Genomic DNA, 23,777 nt, shown 5'->3' with positions numbered 1-23,777 from the left:
GCGCGCGGACGGGCACCTCCTCCGGCGCGGACCCGGCCCTGCGCTCGCCTGCCCCGCCCTGTGCGCGCAGCATCCCACCTGCCCCGCCCGACGCCACCTGAACGCGTAGGGGGCTGAGGGACCAAACAACAGGCGCGGGGGTGGTCCCAGCCCCTCTGCCAGGAACAGCGACTGGGCGATAGGCTTCTGGCCCTGTGAGGAGGCAGATGGCTGGTGACACACCCCTGTGTCCAAGGGGGCCACTGAGCCCTCCACTCTCAGCCTGTACCCTACCTCCACCCACATTCAGGAAAGGACTGGGTGCTGGGTGGTCCCACCCCGTTGGCCACAGTGCTGAATAAACCCCTTCAGAGTGTGGGGTGCAGCAGGCAGGGGGGGCCCGGTACACATGGGGGATGACAAGGGGTTTTCCACCTGATGTCACCTCCCTCCAGAGCTGACTGTTCCCTCCTTTGCCGGCCCCAGCACTTTCTGCAAATTCTTTCATTTTCTTCTTAAAACAAGTGCAGCAAGGAGAATGAAGAACACCAAAGACACAAGGAAAATATTAGCCCAAGAGACAGAAAGGGCCACAGAAACCAGAGACTCCATCAGCCTGAGATCAGAAGAACTAGATGGTTATCACCAATCACCTCCCTGACAGGGAACACAGCAGAGAGTCCCTGATGGAGCAGGAGAAAAGTGGGGTACAGAACTCAAATTCTAGTAAAAAGACCAGACTTAATGGTCTGACTTAGACTGGAGGGACTCTGGAAGACATGGCCCCCGGACTCTTTGTTAGCCCAGAACTGAAACCATTCCTGAAGCCAACTCTTCAAAAATTAGACTGGACTATGGGACATAAAATGATACTCGTGAGGAGTGTGCTTCTTAGCTCAAGTAGATACATAAGACTAGATGGGCAGCTCCTGTCTGGAGGCGAGATGGAAGGGCAAAAAGGGACAGGAGCTGGTTGAATGGACACAGGAAATCTGGGATGAAAGGAGGAGTGTGCTTTCACATTACAGGGAGAGCAGCTAGGGTCACATAGCAATGTGTGTATAAATATTTGTATATGAAACTGACTTGAACTGTAAACTTTCACTTAAAGCACAATAAAAAAAACAACAAAAAATGAGTGCAGCAACGCAGGAGGTTCCTGTTGGTCCCCACAGGGCTGGGGCATGGGGAGTGGGACTCACAGCAGTATGGCTCAGACTCAGGCCAGGGTGGGGACGGATGGTGGCCTCTGGGTGGGTCCCCGCCCCCGGCCTGACCTGGCCTGCAAACTGGCACAGGAAGCCCCCCAGTTCCAATGACCTGAGTGTCTCCAGAGCTGGGCCAGAGGCAAAGACAAGCCTGGCCCACCCAGACCACACTGAGCAGACTCTGGGTTGTGAGCTCCTTGGGCGTGGGGGTCTTGTCCCCTTGAGCAGCCCCTTAGCACTGGGGTCTGCACACAGCAGGTGGCTGGCCTCTTCCAGACCCCTCTTCCCCAGCCTAGCAGGGCAGCATCTCCACGAAGGCAGAATTGTGGCTCCCCCCAGGACTAAGGCTCTCAGGGGGTCAGGGGGCCTAAGCCATGGAAGAAAGGGGGTTATTACCCAGGGGGCCAAGGGGGCCTGAGCCCTGGGGGAGAGGGGGCCACTGTCTAGGATCTGGTGTTGGGGGCACTGGTGGTCCCCCTTTCCCATCTCCTCCATGAAGCCCTCCTGGGGCCTTCCAAGCCCTTAATGGGACCTCACCCCGCAGTGCTTGGGAACTCCCCTGCCATGTCTAGAAGCACTTATCTCGAGGTGTTCTGTACCCCCCATCCCAGCCCCACAGAGCCCAGAGCGCCCAGTCCAAAAACATCCTCAGGAGAACACAAAAGAGACCTCTCTCATCAAGAGAAAGACCTTTCTCTCTTTCGTTCTTTAAAATAATTTATTTTATTTTTGTTGTTGTTGAGAATATATACAGCAGAACATACACCAGTTCAACAGTTTCTACACGTACAGTTCAGTGACATTGATTACATTCTTTGAGTTGTGCAACCATTCTCACCCTCCTTTGCTGAGTTGTTCCTCCCCCATTAACATAAACTCATTGCCCCCCCCCCAAGCTTCCTATCTAACCTTTCTTGCTATTGTTAATTTGATCCCATATAGACAGTTCTTTAAAAGAGCACAAAGCTCAAGGCAGAAATTCTTTACTAGTTAAGGTAAACTACTGTTTGGTTTAAAGAAGACTTCAGGGGATATTTTTGGTTTAAGGTTTAAAGATTATCTCTGGGAACTAGTTTGGGGGTTCATCCCAGTTTCCTTTTTTTATCGACAAGCTGGCACTTCACTGACTGGAGTTGTGAGGCCTACAAAGAAGGGAGTGACCTCTTGGGGACCTTCCTGGTCCAGGAAGTGCTGCCTCGGTGCCCTCTTTGGATGGGTGCAGCTTCCTGGTGCAATAGCAGTGTGGTTTCTCTTCAACAGGCTCGGCCATTTCCATTGTCTAACCAGGCTGCTTCAAGGCAGGGAGGGAAGGAGTTCTGTCTCTAACCCAGCTCTGGGAAGACAGCATCACAGCATCAACTCTGCAGGGCTGGACTGGAGGCGTGGGGGCAGGGAGGATGGCAGTGCTCTCTGGGTCTGGATGTGGAGCCTCGTGTCAGTCCCTGATGGATAGCTGGTCTGGGGGGCCTCTGAGGGGTCCCAGGATGCTCCGTGTTGGTGGGAGATGACCAGGCCCTGGGGTGGAGGTGGAGGGCAAGGGACGGGTAGCCCGAGGCCGCTGGTGGAGGTGGAGAGCGGCTGTGGAGGACACCCCCAGAGCAGGGAAGTGTGGTTTGTTCTGGACAGGCAGGTAGTGATGCCAGAGAGGCCAGCTGGTGGCCAGAGAGGGGACAAGGCTGTCACAGTGCCCCTGCCGGTTGTCTACTGACCCAGAGTTAGTGGTTCTAGGCCCGGGCAGTGCTCACCACCGCGGTTAGCATGTCTGATTGTTTAGCTTTGACTCTGCTTGGCCGTTTTCACAAAGCAGAGTCTGGGATCACCGACAAGCCTCCATATGTGTGCTTTGCTGTGGCAGCCATGGGAAGCTCACACGGGGGTTCTCACCTTAGAGACCCCGCAACTGCACCCCGTCTGGGTGAGTTCCTCCACACGGCGCCCAGATCCCACCACACGGCCATGCTACCTCCCTCCAGCATTACCCTCCCGCTTCCCAGCCCCACCCCTGTCCAACCAAGTGGTCTCACCTTCTGCACAGACCCCCTACTTGGCCCACCTCCCAGTTGGTACGCTTGCCTGGGTAGGTGGAGGGGGCAGTACCATGCCCTGGGGAAGGGTCAGCGAGAGGGCCACTTCCCTCCCCCACCTCCGCCACAGTGCCCAATGCAGCACCGAGCCCGTGGTGGGTGCACAGAGTGTCCACCCATGGACAGTGGGCACCAGCAGCCTGGGCAGAGGTGGGAGGGCATCCATCCCTGGGGCTGGTCGGTGCCACGCCCCCCCCCCAACAGTGTCCACTGGACACCTGAAGCTGGGATGGACGCCTGGTTAGGTGAGCACCCACTGGGAACCCCAGGTGGTTAGTGTTCATGGCCGAGGCGGGGTGACAGCCCAGGGTCCTGGGACTTCTGCTGTGAGAGGAGGACAGGGGGGCCCCCAAGGTCCTGACCACTCACCAGGGGTTGGGGGGTGACCACTGCCCACCTACCTGCTGCCACAAGCCTCAGGGGTCACCGGTCCCCTCCAAGCCTAAGGCAGCTCTCTGAGGTGGCCCCCATCATCACATCTCCTGGGAACCAGGTCCACCCTATGTGGAGTGTGGGAAGGTCCTCGCACTGCCCCTCCCCCAATGCCCTGTGCTCTGGCCTTGAGCAACTTCAAGGCTCCTGGGGTTGACGTGGCCACAGCCATTGGGCAAGACGGGAGTGGAACAGAAACAGATGGCAGCCTGGCTTCCTGGCGCCTCTTTCCCCAGGCATCTGCCCTGGACCCACCAACAAGGTGCCTGTGCCCACCCCCCCCCTCCCCGGCTCTTTGGGGGCCGCTAAGTGCCAGACTCCAGAAAGCGTCCTTGCAGGGGATCCCGGGGCAAGGTTGGTGTTGCTGTCGGCCCCCCACTTGGTATCTGGGGTTGAGTGGCCCACTGGGCAAGGCCTAGGCACGTACAGATGGAGGAGTCTGAGGAAAACAAGGCACCAGCCCTGAGGAGCCCACCACCCAGGGGACCAAAGCAAGCCCGAGGGCCACCAAACTGCAAGGCTGGGATGTGCCTGACCCTGAGCGGCGGCTTCCTGGTGTGGCTGGGACAGTTCCTGTTTTAAAACAAGCCCCCACCCAGTGCAATTCACTCCGACACGGACAATAATGTTCTCCTTCTAACCAAGAGAAGCAGAAATCCAAAGGAAAGCTGATCCGAGCACAGCAGTGACACCGAGGGGCTTTGCACTAGGGCGCTTACAGGGAGCAGGCAAGGAGGGCAGCCAGAGCAACCCCTTATGGGCCTGAAGCCACATCCCTGCAGCCCCGGGGGGACACTGGATACCAACCCCAGCCAAAAGCATCAATAATTCACACCTGCCAGAAGGTAGGGGAGAGAGACAGGCTGGCTGGCAGGCAGGCAGGCGAGGGAGACCATCCCCAGCGACCAAAGATGCCTTCAGCACCATTTTCCGGGAGTTGTGCTGGCCCAGAACCCCCCAAAGGTGGAGTCCTCAGGGATCTCTCATCAATGACACACAGGGCTGGAGCCTCTCCATGGGGGGGGCGGGGGGGGCTCAGGTTTGCATAGGGGCCTCAGGAACATTTAAAATGTTTTGGCTTCGTTTCCCACAGACAGTGGTTTCTGCTTAGGGAGGGGGTAGGCTGGGGGCCTTCACAGCCTCTAGGGCTGCAACTCTCGGCTTGGAAGGCCACCGGCCAGGATAATGTGGTGACCCAGGCAGTGGGCCTGGCCGGTGCCTGACGCGGGGACTGCCACAAATGTCGTTTTTTTCTCCCCAGCCCTGGCAGCCGCCATTTTCAGCCATTCAAGAAGACCATGGTTTAGGGGAGAAGAATGGAGCCTATAGATAGGATTGTGGGGTTGGCTCCCCCGTCCCTGGTCCCTGCTTCCTGTCAGCAATGGCCACAAACCAGTGGAGTTTAAGTCACCAATGGGCACAACTCAAGAAATATGTACTTACAAAGAACCAATGCAACTCAGTAGTAAAAAGACTACACAATGCAACTTTAAAATGGACAAAGGACTTGAACAGACATTTCTCCAAAGAAGATACACAGACGGCCAACAAGCACAGGAAAAGATGCCCAATATCATCAGGGAAATGCAGATCAAACCACCATATACTCCCTAAAAAAGCAAACTAAACCCACTGACATTGAGTTGATTCTGACTCAGTGGCCCCATGTGACAGAGTAGAACTGCCCCATAGGGTTTTCTTGGCTGTGATCTTTACAGAAACAGATCGCCAGGCCTTTCTTCTGCAGCAGCACTGTGTGGGTTTGAATGGCCAGCCTTTCGGTGAGTTGTCTAGTGCGAACCGTTTGTACCACCCGAGGTTTGACAACACATCCACTAGGATGGGCATAATCCAAAACTGCAAACGGCGAGTGTTGCTGAGGATGCGGAGAAGTTGGAAATTTCTGGGAAAACAGCCCGGGAATTCTCGAAAAGTTGAACATAGAAGGACCGTATGATCATATGACCCAGCAATTCCAACCCTGGGAATGTACGCAGAAGACGTGAAGGCAGGACTTCAACAGAGTTGGGGGGGGAGTGGGGGTGGGCAGGGGGAGTTGGTGAGATGAGCCAGGTGCTCTGGACTTCATTCGAAGTGTGATTGCAGGGGGCCTTCTAAAGGCTTGGGGTGGGGTGTGGGGGACAGGATCTAGTCTCGGGCTGTTGGGTGGAGAATTCTTTTTGAGGGGAAGCTAGGAGACAGATGAGGAGCTCAGTCATCTAGGGACACAGAGGAGGAAGCAGGATGGAGGGCCACTTTCGAGGAGAGACACCAAGCCCTGTCCACAGATGTGGGAAGGGGGGCCTCATCACATCCCCCCAGGTTTGGGATGTGATGTTATTTACAGCACTGGGGACGGCTGGGAGGGGACCAGGTTTCAAAGGCAGGACGAGGGGGAGTGACTCAGGTTTGGGACACACTGAGTTTGAGATGATGGGTGTCACCAGCAGATGGCAGAACTATGGCGGGAGGATGGGAAGGGGGTCTCCAGGAGAGGGGTGGCTGGAGACAGAGCCCAGGATTGAGCCCTGCCTGGGCTCAGATGAAGTGGGGCAGGGGTGGTCACAGGATCCCAACGCCGCTTGGAAAAGCGGGAAGGACAGAGAGACAACCTATCCACCCCATAAACCTGGGGGGCCTTCCTGGGGGGCTCCTCTGAGCCAAATTGAGGGGGGGCGCCACCGCCTCAGGACCCAAGGCATCAGAAACAAAAATCCTGGGTGTCAGCCCCTCTCCTGCCTCACCCCAGGACCGACAGTCGCCCTCCTGCTACTGCCTGCTTCTCACCATGTCCATCCCGAGCACCCCCCAGGCTGCCCTGGGTAGGGCAGACAGAGCACAGTGGCCCCTCGAGGTTCTGTTCTCCTGGACTGACTCCTGGCCCTGGGCTCTGTGGGCCCCTGTCCTGAGGGAAGCCAATAGGTTTCCTCCCCCAAGTGGCTTCTTGATCAAGTAAGCTTGGGAAACCCAGGATTTTTCAAAAGTTCAGCAGGTTCCTGTACTGTGCTGAGAGCACTGTGGATCTGCAGGGGTTCAGCCAGTGGCATCCGGCCTCCTGGGTCACACAAGCCTCTCCCCATGAGACCTTCGGTCCACAGGTGAGTCTGGGCAAGCTTCTCCACCTCGGGGCTCCCCGACAGGTTCAGCTCCCATCTGGCCTCACCCCTGCCCGCTCTTGGGGCCCCTGCTCTGGCGGGGCATCTCCCTGGCTCACACACACCCCAGGACGAAGTCCAGGGCCCAGCTTCTCCCTGGGGCTCCTCCCACACCCCCAGGAGTCAGGTGTCAAATGCTGCCCCTGGAAGGTGTGTGTCCTCCAGTAGAATCCTCACCACCCAGCCTGCCCGGCCCTTTGGAGACAAGCTCTGTGGGCACAACCATGACCTCTGGCCGACCCACGTGGTGCTAAACACTTAGTCAGTACTTGCCCCCATTGACCTGGATTGAGTGAGAGCCTGGGACTCCATCCCCTCCACCGGAATCAGCATGAGTGGGGGGGCTGGCAAAGGGGCCACAGACAGAGGGTGGGGTGGAGCAGACAGGTAGGTAGGGGACTCGCAGGTATATGGCTGTTTCTGGACATCAGGTGGGGCTCCCCAAGCCCCCCAGAGCCTTGCCATCTTGTTAGAAAGAACTGGGGCACCATAGGGACATACAGCCCTGGTCCTCATCTCGGGGCCTCACCTTCGTTCCTGGCAGTCAGCCCCTCTGCAGGCACCACTGTACCCGGGGGAACCAGGATGCCACCGCCCTAGAACGGTACCTCTTCGCCACACCCCCTCCGGTGCTGCCGCCGCCGTCCAGCAGGGGGCGCCGCCAACCGCATTTCCGTGTCCCCGCAGGTCAGTGAGGAGGAGGAGACAGGACGTTCCTGTTCCCTCCGAGTGGTTGGCTCCCGCCCCCGCCCCACTCCCCAAATTACTGAGCTTTTGTAATACGGTGGCACACGAAACCCCCACTTTGCTCTGTTGCCTTTTTTCCCTGAGTTCGTGCATCCCCCAGGGACCCACCGCCCTGCTTGGCCTGAGCGCTTGCTGTGGGTGCCATCCATTTATTCCCGATTCTGTGTTATCTGGGTGTGTCGGATGCCCCGAATCCTCCTGCTGGAGGACACACTGACGGGCTTCCTGGGGCTGAGACAAAGCTGGACCTGCTGCAGACTGCCGTTCTGGGGAGTGGAGAGTGCTGGTATTTTATCCTCCGCGTTCCGCACGTCCAATCTGGGTCCAATCTGGGTCATCAGAAGGCCGTGGGGACAGCCACTGCAGGCAGAGCTAGACGCAGACAGAGACTGCCTGCCTTCACTCAGGACGTCACTGCGTCCTCTGCCCGTGGGGTCGCGGACTTGCATTCTAGAGCTGGATCCACGAAGACGGCAGGTAGTACCCACAACTCCGATCATCTGAGCAAGGAACCTTCCCAGGCGTTTAACATTTATCAGTGCCTTGTTGTTGGCTGTCTGGTTGAGTCAACCCCGCACAACAGAAGGAAATGCTGCCCCGTTCTGGGTCATCCCCACTGATGGACAGGTGGTGACTGTGCAGGAGTTGCATCGGCCGGGAATCAAACCTGGGTCTCTTGCATGGAGGGTGAGAATTCTACCACTTAACCACCACTGGCCTCATCAGTGCCTTAAATCCTATAAAAAGGTGGCGTGTGCCTATGCCCCAATGGAAGCTGGTGGGTGACTGCCTTCCAAGGCCTCCTCATCAGCAGGGCAGAGCTGATGGAGCCCAGCTGAGAGTCATCGGTGCCTGCACCCAGGCCTTCCTTGGGGGGTGGAGTGGGGGGGTAGTCCCTTGCTGCCCTGCAGGCAGGCTCTTCATTTCATGATACTCAGTGAGAGTGGAGCTGTGAAAGCTAATTTCACTCCCACGGCAGATACCGCAGATCACCGTCCCATTCACAGCATCCCGCTGGAAGTCACGTGTTCAGTGCCTTAGCAGAAAGTTCCGAGACGTCTCTTGCAGTAATAAAATCTCTACTGTCCACCCATAAATATATTCATCTCGCTAAAAGATTGAATTTGAGCACAAAACGGGTGAAATGATCTACATCAAATCTTGCTTTTTCAAGGTACCATGATCAGTTGCAGATCAGACCGTTGTGTTCCATAGGGTTTTCATGGGCTTATTTTGGGAAGTAGATCACCAGACCTTTCTTTCTAGTCTGTCTTAGTCTGAAAGCTCCGCTGAAACCTGTTCAGCATCATAGCAACATGCAAGCTTCCAGTGACAAGATGGGTGATGGCTGCAAATGAGCTGTATTGGCCAGGAATCAAACCAGGGGTCTCCTGCATGGAAGGTGAGAATTCTACCACTATAATGCCGTTAAACAGCAACAAACAAACAAAAACAAACCCATTGCCATTGAGTCGATTCCAACTCAAAGGGACCCTAGAGGACCGAGTAGAACTGGCCCATAGGGTTTCCAAGGCTGTAAATCTTTACAGAAGCAGACTGCCACATCTTTCTCCCATGGAGCGGCTGGTGGGTTCAAACCACCAACCTTTCTGTTAGCAGCCAAGCACTTAAACCACTGCGTCACCAGGGCTCCTCTATAATGCTGTTAGGGAGACAAAAATGCAATACCAACTGATAAGCACAGGGCTCCCTGTCCTCACACTGGCTCTGGGCTGGCTAAGTACAAACATCACATCCCAGCATATAAACCAGCACAGTGTTTATGCAGAAAAGTAAACTGGTGGAGCTGTATTTTCAGACAGTATAAAATTACAATGACAGGCATATAATTTACAGATGATAATAAAATTACAACTAAACACTGTGAGCTTTTTAAACTAATGATTTCATTGTTTCTATAAAAATGACACATGCTTCTTATAAAATATCATCATAAGGAAAAATATACAGAAGGAAGGCACACACCAAACAGTGCCACCACGCTGACTGTCATGGATTGAATTGTGTCCCCCAAAAAGTATGTGTATCAATTTGGCTAGGCCATGATTCCCAGTATTGTGTGATTGTTCACCATTTTGTCATCTGATGTGATTTTCTTAAGTGTCGTAAATCCTACCTCTATGATGTCAATGAGGTGGGATAGGCGGCAGTTATGTTAATATGGCAGGACTCAATCTACAAGATCGGATTGTGTCTTGAACCAATCTCTTTTGAGATATAAGAGAAGCGAGCAGAGGGACAGGGGGACCTCATACCACCAAGAAAGCAGCACTGGAAGCAGAGAGTGTTCTTTGGACCTGTGGTTCCTGCTCCAAAAAGCTCCTAGTCCAGGGGAAGCTTGATGACCAGGACCCTCCTCCAGAGCCAACAGAGAAAGCCCTCCCCTGGAACTGACACCTGGAATTTGGACTTCTAGCCTCCTAGACTGTGAGAGAATAAATTTGTTTGTTAAAGCCATCCACTTGTGGTATTTCTGTTATAGCAGCACTAGATAACCAAGACACTGACCTTACTGGCATTTTTTGCCCAATATTACAAACAACTCTCCAGGTCTAGATAAATTAGGACATGTCCAGATAGACAAACACTTCATAAGAATGGAGGTCACCCACACGTGCAAGGTCCTACTTGTTAAGTACATGTCCACCTTTTTGTCGTTTGCCAGAAAGAAGCAGTGGAGCAAGTTCAAAGATTTCAGGGTAACGTGGGGTTTAAAACTTAGCACTGAGAAAATTCTACCTGTGATGTGAATGTTGCCAATTTTTAAGAAAAGAGCCCTGGTGTCCCTGGGTGGGTCGTTGCCTGTTTGGATTGTGGACATGCGTTAGTTACACACTACGCCTGCAGCCTGGGGACCAGAGGTGGACATCCTGCCCTAAGTTCCCTGCCTGAAGCAAGGCTCAGAATGCCTAGAATTCTTCATAATCTGGGGAAGGGTCAGCGGCCAGTGACGAACACCAAAGACATCCATGTCAGAAGCCACGGAACCTGTGGATGTGACCTCACCTGGCAAAAGGGACTTAGCAGATGTGATTGAGTTAAGGATCTTGACATGGGGCGATGATCTTGTATCTGGGTAGACCAGATACAGTCAAGAGGAGGAGTCAGAGTCTGAGAAGGCAATGTGCTGAAGAAGAAGAGGAACCGAGAGGGATTTGAGGAAGCTTCGCTGCTGGCTCTGAAGATGGAGTGTCTTAGTTATCTAGTACTGCTACAACAGAAATAGCACAAATGGGCGGCTTTAACGAACAGAAATAATTTATTTTCTCACAGTTTAGGAGGATAGAAGTCCAAATTCAGGACGCCAGGTCTAGGGGAAGGTTTTCTCTCTATGAGGGTTAAGGTTATATGCCAACTTGGCTGTGTCACGATTCTCAATGGTTTGGCAGTTATGATGCAGTTTGGCAGCTATGTAAGGATGTAATCACCTCCATGATGAGATCTGTTATGCACAGCCAATCAGCTGAAAGGGATTTTCCTTGGGAGTGTGGCCTGCATCCAATACAGGTGGACTTTCTGGCAAAGCTGGCTGGCTTTTGCTCTCTCTGGATCCTGCAGCTGGCTCCTATTCATCTGACCTCCAGTTCTTGGGACTTGAGCTAGCAGCTTACCTGCCAATCTTAGGATTCGTCGGCCTCTGCAGCCTGTGAGCCAGAGACCTGCTGTCTGACCTGCCAGTACTGGATTCACCAGCACCTGTAGCTACGTGAAGTCAGGAGAAGCCCCCAGCCTGACCCACGGACTTGGGACTTTCCAGCCTCTATAACCACATGAGCCATTTCCTTGATATAAATCTCTCTCCATATATATTTATACTGGTTTTGCTTCTCTAGAGAACCCAGCCTAAGACACTTCCTCTGTCGGCTCTGGAGGAAGGTCCTTGTCTGTTTTGAGCTTCTGCTCCTGGGTGATCTTCATGTGGCTTGACATGTGTCTTCCCCATCTCTGCTTCTTGCTTCGTTGTTTACTCTCTTTTATATCTCAAAAGAGATTTGACTCAAGACACATCCTACACGAATCCTGCCTAATTAACATAACAAATGGGATTATAACCATAAGCATAGAGATTAGGATTTACAACACATATTTTGGGGAACACAATTCAATCTATAACACAGAGGAAAAGGCCATGATCCAAGGAATGTGGGCAGCCTCTTGAAGACAGAAAAGGCAAAGAAACAAATTCTACCCTGGAGCCTCCGGAAGAAACCAACCCTGTGGACACATTTCAGACTTCTGACCTCTAGGACTGTAAGAGAATAAACCTGTGTTGCTTTAAACCACTGAGCTTGTTACAGCAGCCATGAGAAACTAATACAGGGAGCTTCAGGGAAGAAGAACCTGCCTGCAGAGAAGGGGGGAGGCACAACATGACGGCCCTGGTGTCAAGCGCTCTCTCAGAGGTGGCCGTGAGAATGGGGGCTGTGGGCCCGGCAGAGCTACCAGCTCCAGGCAGGAGGCCCTTGCAGCCCTCAAGGCTGATCTCCATCTTCCTGGGAGGGTAGTCATGAACCTGGACCACAACCAGGCCACCTTGGTTCACCCTCATGCTACAGAGAACACTCTGAAAACATTTTTGAAACTGTCTCCTCCCAATAACACTCCTGGCTTATCATGACAAGAGCGTTGTGAGAAATGAAATGCACTTTTGCATGACAAACAATTGCCTACCAGAAATATTTTATAGGCAGCTTTGGCAGGTACCGACAAGATCTCTAGATTCCTAAGCGTCACATCCTTACCAGCCGAGATCTTAGAGCACAAAAGGCGATTTTGAGAAGCCACTGCTCATTTTTAAAGAAGTCAAACCATTGATACAATGGCACTATTTTTGGACTTCGCCTCCGATGCTTCCTCTTCTTCGGGCTTGTTGAAACCATTTCTGTCTGCATTATCCCCATTTAAAACACACTGAATTTATTTCCAAATGAAAATTTACTCAATTGTGTATATAGAAAGTCCAATTACAAAGAGTTTAATATGAACTATTCTTTTAATTTTCTACCTTTCATTTTGGAATAACCTCAGACTTACAAAAGAGTTGCAAAAATAGTTCGTATACCCAGCTTCTCCAAATAGCATCTTGCGTGACCACATTGTTCCAGACCAGGAGATGAACATGGAAGCAATACTAACAACTAGTCCATGGATCTTATTCAAATTCTGCCAATTGTCCTATGAATGTCTGCAATCTGGTCCGGGGCCCCATCCAGGGTCCCATGTTGTGTTTGGTTGTCATCTCCTTGTTGTTGTTGTTGGGTGTGGTCGAGTCGATTCCAACTCATAGAGACTGCACGTGCCAGGGTAGAACTGCCCCATGAGGTTTCCTACGCTTTGATCTTTACAGGAGCATATCGCTAGGTCCTTTCTCCTGCGGAGCTGCTGGTGGGTTCAAACCACCAATCTTTTTGGTTAGCAGCCGAGTGCTTAACTGTTGCACCACCAGGGCTCCTTGACATCCCCTTAGTCCTCTCTGATCTGGGGCAGTTCCTCTCTTGTGACCGTGACACTTTGGATAAGTCCTGGTCAGTTATTCTGTAGAATGTCCTTTGGTTTGGGCAAGTCCAGTGCTTTTTCATGATTAGAGTGAGGTCATACATTCTGGTGGGAAGACCACAGAAGTGATGTCATGTCCTCCTCCGGCATCACTTCAGGGGTGTGCGATGTCGATGAGTCACTGCTGGAGATTATCAACCTTGGTCACTTGGTTAGGGTGAAATTTCTCCATGGCGATGTTACTATTTTCCCAGTGTGGTCACAAGTGTCTTATGGGGAGATCCTTCTAGCCGTGCACACGTCCTGTCTCATGTCACCCTTGCCCGCGCATTTCAGTGTCCTTTGATGATCCTTGTCTCAACCTTTAGCACCATGGTGTTTGCCAGATGGAGACTTTCTGCTTCCGTCATTGCTCCTGCATTGATTAACCATGATCAACAAGGAAGCACTATCCCTTCCCCCTGTTGACATATGTATTCAGTGATTTACTTACGTCAGTATGGACTCATGGATATTGATTTTATTCTATGTGCTATACTCCATTACACTCTTTATTTTGCTGCTCAGATTGCCCCAGATCTGGCCACTGGGACCATCCTCTATCTCCTGTGTTCTTTGGATAAGCGTTTGTCATTTTTTCAGCACTTCCTCATTTTCTGACACAATGAGACACTCCAGGCTGATCTCTTACTTCCCCTGCCCTGCCCCAGGAATCAGCCCTGATTCCTTTTAATGGAGAGTGGACACAGACATCAAGATCTGGGTGCTGAGTGTGCTCACAGGGTGTCATTGCTTCTAGGCCCTCTCGGCACAGAAAGCAAGGACAGAGATCTGTATTTACACACACACACACCTACCTATATCCATTTCTATATCCAGCTGTCTGTAGGTATGTTAGGAGCCCTGTTGGCACAGTGGTTAAGAGCTTGGCTACTAAGCAAAAAGTCAGCAGTTTGAATCCACCAGCCACTCCTTGGAAACCCTACGGGGCAGTTCTACTCTGTCCTATAGGGTGACTGTGAGTCGGAATCAGACGGCAACGGGTTTGGTTTCATTTTTTTTTTTTTTACATATGTTAAACACCGTAAGTCCAACCCTGATACCTTTGATTCTAATCCAACACCAGGGCGCACTCCAGCCAACCCCCTTCCTTGTTTTCTTCTCCTTTCTCCAACAGGGAGCAATGTGGCTCTCATTATTTACAACCTATACCATTTTGTCAGCGTGAGAACACACAGTGTGTTCACATGAAGAGCAAATGTATTCCAGTGCAGTACTTGCTCTGTCTCCAGCTTTGGTTTAAGCCCTTTCTTCCCTGCCCCTCCTGGTGGCCACCAGACGCATCTGTATGCAGTTAGCCCTGTGGTTTTGGAGTGAGTTCCATTCTGGCTCCCCTCCTCTCACACACCCTTGGGCTTACTCACTGTTGAGCACGGACAACAGACACCACCAGAGTCAGAACTTCACTACCCGTACACTCAGAAGAGTGCCCCCTTATCTCCCTCCCCACTCTGTGCCCACCCACCAGCTGGTCATCATTCTCCTTAGCTCCTCGTTTATCCTTCCTGAATTTCTTTTTTGTACAAATATATATGTATCTGCATACGTTCTTGTATTTTTTTAATATACTTGTTGGATGCTGTCAAGTCGATTCCTATTCATAGTGACCCCATGGGACAGAGCAGAACTGCCCAATAGGGTTTTCTTGGCTGTAATCTTTATGGAAGCAGATCACCAGGTCTTTTTCCCACAGAGCCTCTGGGTGGGTTTGAACCGCCAACCTTTTGGTTAGCAGCCGAGTGCTTAACCTTTGCACCACCAGGGCTCCTTTTTTAACAGACCACAGACACTCTTTTGCACTCTGCTGTTTTCACTGGACAGCGGGTCCTCGGCATCACTTGCGTCGGTCAGGGGCCTTCCTCCCACTGTGTACGGGCTCCCTCCTGTGTACGGGCACCTGGGTTACTTCAGATATTCTGCAGTTACACACCAGGCTGCCATGATCAGCCTAGCGCGTATCTGGCATTATGGGAAATATGGAAGCAGCTGTACGAACTGGCCAGTGGAGCTGAGGGCACGGTGAATGGAACCTCCCACTGGGTCACCGGATCAGCAAAGGACTGACCAAGACAAGGCTGTGTGAGCCCCAAAACAGAGGGATCAAAACGTAGGGAATGGGACACAAAGCAGAGTGGAAACCTCCATTACCCGCAGGCCCAGGAGGGGCAGATGTGCCAGGATCCAGGCCTGGGGTCGCCGGCAGCAGTGGCAATCGGGGTGGGGCTGTGCCCCGCCGGCTGGAGCTACAGAGACCATAGCCAGCATCACACTGATGCCTGAGTGGGCGTGCCCTGGCCTCTCCGCCCCCCCAACCCCCATCAGACTCAGATGCCAGACAGCAGCCACAGGGCCAGCACCTTCCCAATGAGCCCAGCAGGGGAGGGGACAGACCTGGACCCAACGGCGCTCATCACAATGTGCATGACTGTGAACCTGGCCACACATCAAAACACCCCAGGAACTATGCCTCGGAGCTCAGGCGCCGAAGACGTTTAAGTTGCTCACAGCAATTCTGGGATCAGCCAGGTGGAGGACCCCGGCTCTAAGCGTCTGCTAATGAAAACCACAGCACCGCCGCTTCCTTCACACGTCAGAGGACCCCAAAGCAAGCGCGGTTAGCATAAAGCAGGGGTGTTCTCGTCCAGTAAAACATCCAGAGACAACTTGTCAGGTCAAACTACAAGTGTATTGGTGTTCTATTTGCGGAGTACAACAGATGAGTTACTGCACTTAAGCCCCTAGTGTTACAAATACAGTCTGACACAAACCAGAAAATGATCTTTTTATTAGAAAGATACATGGTGCTCAGGCACAACCAGGAAACTCAGGTCAAAATCAAAAGCCAGAATTTTTCTCACTTCCTGTTTTGTACTCTATTTTGGTAAAAGGAGGAAATAAACTGGCATGTGCACTTCTGAGTACAAAAGAGAAAGCATTTTGCTAGAATGGCTACCTTCTGACAATACTTGTCTAATGACAGACTGAAATCTGTGAGCATTTGTCACAGGAGCGCTGGAAAGTACTCAGGGTCTTAGGCCGTAGACTGACCACTGTACGGGATGCGGCACCCCCGTGCTAATGGAACCACCACCCGGCACTCTTACTTCCTGCCATGAGCCCCTCTGAACCTGGCCACGCACTCAGATTTAAAGACAAAACAGAATTCCCTCTTAGGGGAAAGTGAGAATCTAAAAGAAATAACAGTTTTTGAACATTATTCTGGGAGGTTCAGGATACGCACACCCCACCTCCCCGACAGCTATGAGGCAAATCTGTGAAGAAGGCATCACCATCCTGACTTCTTGTCGAGAGCTCCACGGGCCCCCAAAGCCTCATTTTAAGGGACATTGCAGAGCAGACCTCAGGGTTGCGCCGTGTCGTGTGCGGGCTCCATCACAGATGCCCCTGAGTGCAGCCCAGCAGTCTTCCATTAGCATTTGTCTTTTGCTTCTGGTTTTCCATCGATCAGATCTCTGAATCCCAGTTTTTCCAGTGGCTCCTGTGCCATCAGTTGCCTAAAAAAGAAACAGCATTTTAAGGTGGAAGGCGGAGAAAGCAGCAGCCCCAAGGGCCATCTCGGCGACCTCGTTCAGCTGCTCCCAGCCGCTCGCTCAGTCCTGCTCTACAGCCCTAGAGTAACCTCGGAGCGCAGTGCCATTGTAGGTGTGAGTCTGCCCAAAGCCTAAACCCCCTCAGCCCACCCTCCAAGACCCGTGGGCCTGGCCTGTTCTGAGGGGTGGTGTCTGCCCCTGGACACTTCAGACGGGCAGCTGTCGGGTGGGTCGGTAGAGTGTGGATGCAGAGGTCTTGGGGGAGGGTCCACACGGGAGGCAAGGAGAGTCAGGCCTGGGGGAGGAGAGGGCACGCTGCGTGGCTCCCCAACGCCAAGTTGGGTGCATGGACCTGGGAAGTCCAGGGCTCTGCATCCATGTGCAGCACCCCCGGTCACAATGAGCATGGGTTTGATGAGATCAGAACGTATTTTATTTAATAACTTGTTAGCGTCACTTAGAACATAAATATTTGGGCATACAGCGTAGGGCTCCACTCGTTCCTGTTCCAGACCCCACAGACGTGACAGCCATTGGTGGGAAGTTGCTGGGGTGGAGCCCCACAGCCACAGGGCCAGGTCATGCTCCTGGCCCTACCTGTCAGACTAGACTGCCCTCCTCTGCGACCACGCACAGCCGAGTACAGACAACGGGCTGGGCTGCTGCCCCAGCAGCACCTCCTGCACCATATGACCTCTGACACCTGGCCAAATGGTACACCCCAGGGCCAGTATGCATGATGCCCTGGCGGGGAGGGCGGAGGATGACCTACACGGTCCCTCCCCAGACTGCAGGAATTGCATAAGCTACACAGTCCCTCTACAGACTGCAGGAATTGCAAAGGGGTTTCCACCCCTACAAAGAATCTCCCTAAGATGCTGCTCCAGGGAGGAGGGAATGCTGGTTTAGTACTGACTCAACTCCAGATTAGGGCTTGGAAGTTGCGGGGAACAAATGCTCAGGACCACCAACCATAAAACCGTCTGTCTGCAGCATAAGCCAGCGCCTGGCTGCGTTCTCCCTGCCCCACCCCCACCTCCACGTGCTGTCATATCATGCCCACAAGGCAGGGCCCCAGGCCACCAACACCCTGGGTCCACCACATGCCATTCAAGAAAATGTCCCCAAGATTGACAGATTAAAATAACTACAGCAATGGAATTCATAAACCCCAGCGGTGGTTTGTTCCTTAAACCCAAATTAGGCAAACAGTAATCAAGTCTTGCCACATCTCGGCAGAAGAGCATATCAGCCAACAGCTCTTGAAACCGACCTCTCAGACCTCCCTCTGCAGACTGCTGGGCCAACCCAACTGCAGCTCCCCAAAGGTGTCCATGCCTGAACCCCCGGGACTGTGATTACATGATTCAGGCTTTGGACCCCGAGATGAGAGACTGGCTTGGTCATCTGGGGGGCCCGATCCAATCACTGAAGAGCCTTTCTGGCTTCGGTTGGGGCCAACAACGTGCAGAGACAAGCTCAGCAGAGCAGGAGGGGCCACGTGCTGAGGATGCCTGTGCCTCTAGGAGCTGGGACAGGCAAGGAAACAGACTCTCCCCAGGGACTTCCAGGAGGAACGTGGCTCTGCTGACACCTTGAGAGACCCGTTCATATCAGACTTCTGACTTCCGGGACCGTAAGACAATAAATTCGCGTTGTTTTAAGCCACCGAGTTTATGGTAAATTGCTATGGCAGCCACAGGAAAGGACACAGCTGCTGCTCCCCTCTATGCTGCCTTTGATGATGGTGAAAACTGGTGTGTTTGGAGGCAGGAGGAAGGAACCAGGAGGAAACACCACAGCCAATAAGACCTGGTCCAAGCTATTCCCCTCAACAAACCTTTAAAGCCCAGCTCCTTAGCAAGATCACCAAAAACAACAACTATAGCTCTTAGCGTGTCCTAAAGCCAAAAGAAAAGGAGCCCTGGTGGCGCAGTGGTTAAGCGTTTAGCTGCTAACCGAAAGGTTGGCTGTTCAAACCTACCCAGCGGCTCTGTGGGAGAAAGACCTGGCAATCTGCTGCCGGGCAGTTCAACTCTGTCACGTGGGGTCACTGTGAGTCAGAATCAACTTGACGGCACACAACGACAAAGCCAAAAGAATGATCTTAAAGTCTCTTTTTAGCACAGGAGAACCTACTAAGAAAAGAGCTCCTTTTCCTGGTCAGCTTGTTCTAGTTGAGATTCAGATGGCCTCAAAAGAATTGCTCTCGAATCTACATGGAAAGCAAAATTACTCCTCACTGTTTATTAGAGCACCAGCATTTCAGAGGCACTCAGCTCGTGATTGCTACAGCTGCACTTTTACGCACTCCACGTTCTCCACGGTGATACTGGTAACGGCGATGATAACTAAGGTTTGTTGCCTGCAGACCCCGATCGCACCCAGTGCCTTACACAGATGGTCTCTTTAATTCCCCAACAACCCAGGAAGAAGGCAATGGGATCACTCTGCTACAGGGGCGATGACACTGGCGTTACGGTGACTCAAATGCATGTCCACAGCCACACAGCCAGGGAGAGGTGAAGCCCCTTAGCCAGTGCTGAGTGGCCAGCACCCCGATGGCCGAGTGGCCAGCATGCCGACGCCCACTCCACACGAGTGGACTGAATTTTCAGATCATTCTGGAGCTTTATGATCTCAGACCACAGATACGTTTGTTGTTGTCTCCGCCAGCAATGCCACCCCACTTCCAACTTTTCCTCCGGGAAGAACATGAGCCATATTTTAAAAAGCATGTACACTGTCATGTCAGGCTGAATGAGTCCTCAACGAGGCAACTTTAAAAACTCAATTGTGGTCATGTAAGAAAATGTCTATTTTTTAAAATATGCCCTTGGAAGAAAGTGGGGGGAAAATAATGTCTGGGACTGCAGTACAAAAAGAAAAAAGGAAGGAAGTTAGAAAAGAAATGGCTAAAAAAGGGGTGGGTGATAAAAGAAGCAAGCATGTTGGCATCTTGATAATCACTGAAGCTGGTGGTGGATGTGTGGAAGGACCACCATCCTCTACTTTTGTTTGAAAATTTTAATTAAAAACAAACCAAAATTCTACAGTCAAAATAACTGACCGAATCATACATACACACATGCATACTCAGACACACAGACACAGATGCATGCACTCACACGCTCACCCGTATGCTTACTCACACACAGATGTGTACACACACTCACACACACCACCTGCCCATTCATCTAAGAATCGCACCACCAGCCAGCAGAACCACTTGGTTGTGGCAGCCATGCAGAGCAGCCAGCTGCACCCTCCCTCCTCCTGCCTGTCCCAGCAGGCCTCTGAGGGCTGGATGTCCACACTGTGTCCACAGAAGCCGTGCTGAGCAGAGCCCAACCTCAGGGTGGGCCTAGGCAGCCACCCACTCTCTGGGCAAATGGGGAAAAAGAGAAGGTCCTGTGCTGGTCCTTCCTGGACCCTCCATCAGGGCAGCCAGGGACCTGCGGGGGGCCCACACGCCCGCCTGTGCAGGCGCTGTGATTAGCACCAGCTATGACTACCCTATCTGCTGATGCTCACCACCTGCCCTGGGCGGGAGCCACTGTTACTCAGGTTTTCAAGGTGACAAAACCGAGCCCGAGAGGTAGGTGACCTGCTCCAAGCCCATCTCCACAGCACGGCAGGTGACCTGTCCCAGAGAGCACCAGCAGACCCACTCCAAGCCCATCTCCACAGCACGGCGGGTGACCTGTGCCAGAGGGTACTAGCAGACCCACTCCCTGCCTGTTTCCACAGTGCCGGGGGTGACCTGTCTCACAGAAAGCACCAGCAGAGACCCACTCCATGCCCGCCTCCACAGCACGGTGGCAGCAAGGAGAAATCCATTCAGGCCCAGCTCTCTAAGGAAGCAGGTAGGTCCAACCAGCATGCTATTTCAAGATGGGAAGGGCTGGATCAGTGTGGTCCTTTGTCAGAGTAAAGCCCCTGTCGGTGACCTTGAAAAACAGCTCAGAGGCAGAACAAAGGTCCCATGTGAGGTATACACCAAGAAGGCCCTTCACCCTCAAAGTCCCAAACACCTACATCAATGACCCTCAAACACACGTGTGCGGCCCCAAAAGCACAACAGTCTGCCTTGAGGGACATGTCCCAGTCTGTTACAGGAAAATGAAAACTGGGCTTAAACTGGGTGGGTTTCTGTCAACCTGTCATCAGCAGAGACGAGGCTGTCTGAAAACCAAATTCCTTTGTGAGCTAACGACGGGCTCAAAAGGCAGAAACAAAAGCTCCCACCATTCCCCACCCAAAAGATCTAGCTACATAATTATACGTTACATGCTTCTTCACATGAAGGATTAGAAGAGTTCTTACGTTAAGTAAAATCTCCAAGGAACACGGTTAGAAAAGTTTTTGTTTTGTTCCAAAGTGAACTCTAGCAAATTCTGGTCAGGACAGGAAGGACCATTCATCTTTCATCATTTCTTAAACAGCCCATTGTCCTCCCTGTCACATTCCAAGCAGCTCCCAGTCTGAGGGAACAAAACACCAGAGCATGTTTTTTATGGTCTGAGAATGTGGAGGAAAGGAACTGTGCCCACACTCCTCAGACCTTTCGGCTCAGTCAGCACTTTCGTGATGTATGACTCCGAAACCGTCGTGACAGGCCAGTAGCACCCCCAAATTTGGAAAGAAAACACCCTTAAGAACGCAATCACGTATAATGCTGTCACTGGAAAAAAGGTTCCCGGGATTTCCGAACACCCTTTAGTACAATTTAATCCGATAAGCCTCGATTTCACACATAAACAACTCCTCAGCTCTCAAACCTTATCCTCAGGCCTGGATAAGGCATACTGTAATGACCTGGGGGGAGGGGGGAGGGAGGCGGAGGGGACCAACCTTTCCTGAGGTGTGAGAAGTCTTAACTGTTAGAGTGTACTTGCCTCTCCATTCTGCATTCTAAATATTCTTTTGACTCATTTCTGCACAAGGCATTTTCAAAATTATTGTCTCGGAGACACTTCATGAATTTCTCTTTAAAGCTTTTACATTCACCTGCAATGAAAAGAGAAAACCATATTTTCTTCTTAAAGTAAAAGCACCCCCCACACTAAACAGCAGCCTTAACAGCAGCTCTACTTCATTTTTCCTTTCAAAACTTGCTGGAAACATACTGAAAACGACACTGGAGAAAATCAGATCCATCCTGGGGGAAAGAAAGGACAGTAAGCTATTAAGGGCAGAACCTGGGTGGTTGGCATAGGGTTGTTATCGGCAGGTGCTGTCGAGTCGGTTCGGCCCATAGCAACCCTGTGCACCACAGAACAAAACACTGCTCAGTCCTGTGCCATCCTCACAATCGTTATGCTTGAGCCCACTGTTGTAGCCACTGTATCAATTCATCTCGTTGAGGGTCTTCCTCTTTTTTGCTGACCCTCTGGGCGTACTGTAGTTCAGGTAAAACTCTTGCAACTTTGCTGTTTGGACAATTTCATAACAGAATGTTGGGGAAAGAAAAAGGAATCTACTTCTGAAGCCTTACTGCTCACGGAGGCTCCCCTCAATTGCCTACCCAAACCAGAATTCTGGCCCCAAACATGCCAACATCAGCATTTTTCCGTTTTGCAATAATGAATCACTAAGTTCAAATTTAACAAACTGCAGACTTCGTAATTGGCAAAAGTGTGTTTATTTACATACATTTCCTCTCAAGACCTCAAGCGTTTCTTACTCCCTAACAACATCAGTTGTGGGGAGTCAACTCAGACTCAGGGCGATTCCATATGTGTCGCAGTAGAACCGCGCTTCATAGGGTTTTCAATAGCTGATTTTTCGGAAGTAGGTCACCAGGACTTTCTTCCACGGTGCCTCTGGGTGGATTCAAACCTCCAACCCTTCAGGTAGTGGCTGAGTGCTTAACTGTGCCACCCAGGGGCTCACTTGGGTTATGTAAGTACCTACAAAATATCCTCAATTTTGCCTCTTGGGTTATATAACCCAAAATCAAAACAGTTGCCGAGGACTCATGGCGACCCCATATGTGACAGAGTAGAACTGAGCGCCATTGGGTTTTCACTGGCTGATTTTTTCGGTAGACCCCACAGAAAGAGTGCCAGCCTGCCCTGAGACAGGGCGGTCTTCTGGGACAGAAGCACCAAAGGAAGCCCAGGATTTGGGATCCCAAAGCGGGGAATCGGAATCATTCCCCCGTCACCGGAAGGGCCTCGGTCCCTGTCCAGCTTCATCTACATGGACGGCTGGCGGGGTCGGCGCCGCAGCTGGGTGACCCTGGGCGACATACTGACACTCATTACCCGAGTTTCCTCATTTGCACTTGACCAGACACTAGTATCCTTATGGGGTCGTGGGGTTCAGCGAGGCCAGGGGATCGAGCGCTCAGGACAGGCACGACCCTGGGAGACCCATGTTCTCTAACATCAGCGAGGAATGAGGATCCTCCCGGAACACGCACTTGGAGGCCTCGGGGCGCGACCCTGACTCCGCGCTTGGGCCCGGGGGCCGGGGCTGGGACTTGGGGTCCTGGCTAGGACTTGGGGGGGGTGCGGTCCGGGCTGGGGGCCAGCTCGGGGTCCGCAGGCCCTCCGCGGCCTCAGTTTCCTTCTCCGACAAACGAGGGCTTGGACCTCAGAGTTCGGCCGCGAGCGGCGGGCCCTGACCGCGGGCGTCCGCCGCTCACCGAAGTGATCCAGCGGGAAGCTGCCCTTGTCCGGCGGCCGCGGCTGGAAGCTCTTGGTCCCGAAGTTCATTGCTGTCGACATGATGGCGGCAGCGAGGACTGCGGCGCCGACCTCCGAGCGCGACGCGCGCAGCACGCAGGGAGGCCGGCCGAACGCCGAGCAGGCGCCGCGAGAGCACCAAGAGCATCGAGCGGTGGCCCCGCCCCCGCTACAGCCAGACTCGACGGGCTCCTCCTGCACTTTCCCTATTTAACCGTCTGCGGTTGGGCGGAAGGCGGGCCACCATTCCCAAAGTGTGGAGGAAGAGACGGAAGTTCAGAGACGTGCCCAAGGACTCACAGCTCGGTCCCACGTGCAGAAGGCGGGGCGACTCCCAGGCCACGCCCGCCAG

General features: G+C 52.6%; 1 protein-coding gene across 1 annotated transcript; it reads right to left on the bottom strand.

Moving 5' to 3' along the window:
- Positions 1–15,950: 15,950 nt before the first annotated feature.
- Positions 15,951–23,530, bottom strand: LOC101343374 (cytochrome c oxidase assembly protein COX19). Its single transcript, XM_004385931.2, has 3 exons — positions 23,386–23,530; positions 21,632–21,743; positions 15,951–16,697 (listed from the first exon to the last, which is right to left on the bottom strand). The coding sequence occupies exons 1-3, from the start codon at positions 23,465–23,467 to the stop codon at positions 16,613–16,615; spliced, it is 279 nt and encodes a 92-aa protein (XP_004385988.1). The 5' UTR covers positions 23,468–23,530; the 3' UTR covers positions 15,951–16,612.
- Positions 23,531–23,777: the final 247 nt, after the last annotated feature.

Source organism: Trichechus manatus, unplaced genomic scaffold, assembly GCF_000243295.1.
Source record: "Trichechus manatus latirostris isolate Lorelei unplaced genomic scaffold, TriManLat1.0 scaffold00151, whole genome shotgun sequence".
In the NCBI taxonomy this organism is placed as follows: domain Eukaryota; kingdom Metazoa; phylum Chordata; class Mammalia; order Sirenia; family Trichechidae; genus Trichechus; species Trichechus manatus.
This window is presented reverse-complemented; position numbering and strand designations above follow the sequence as displayed.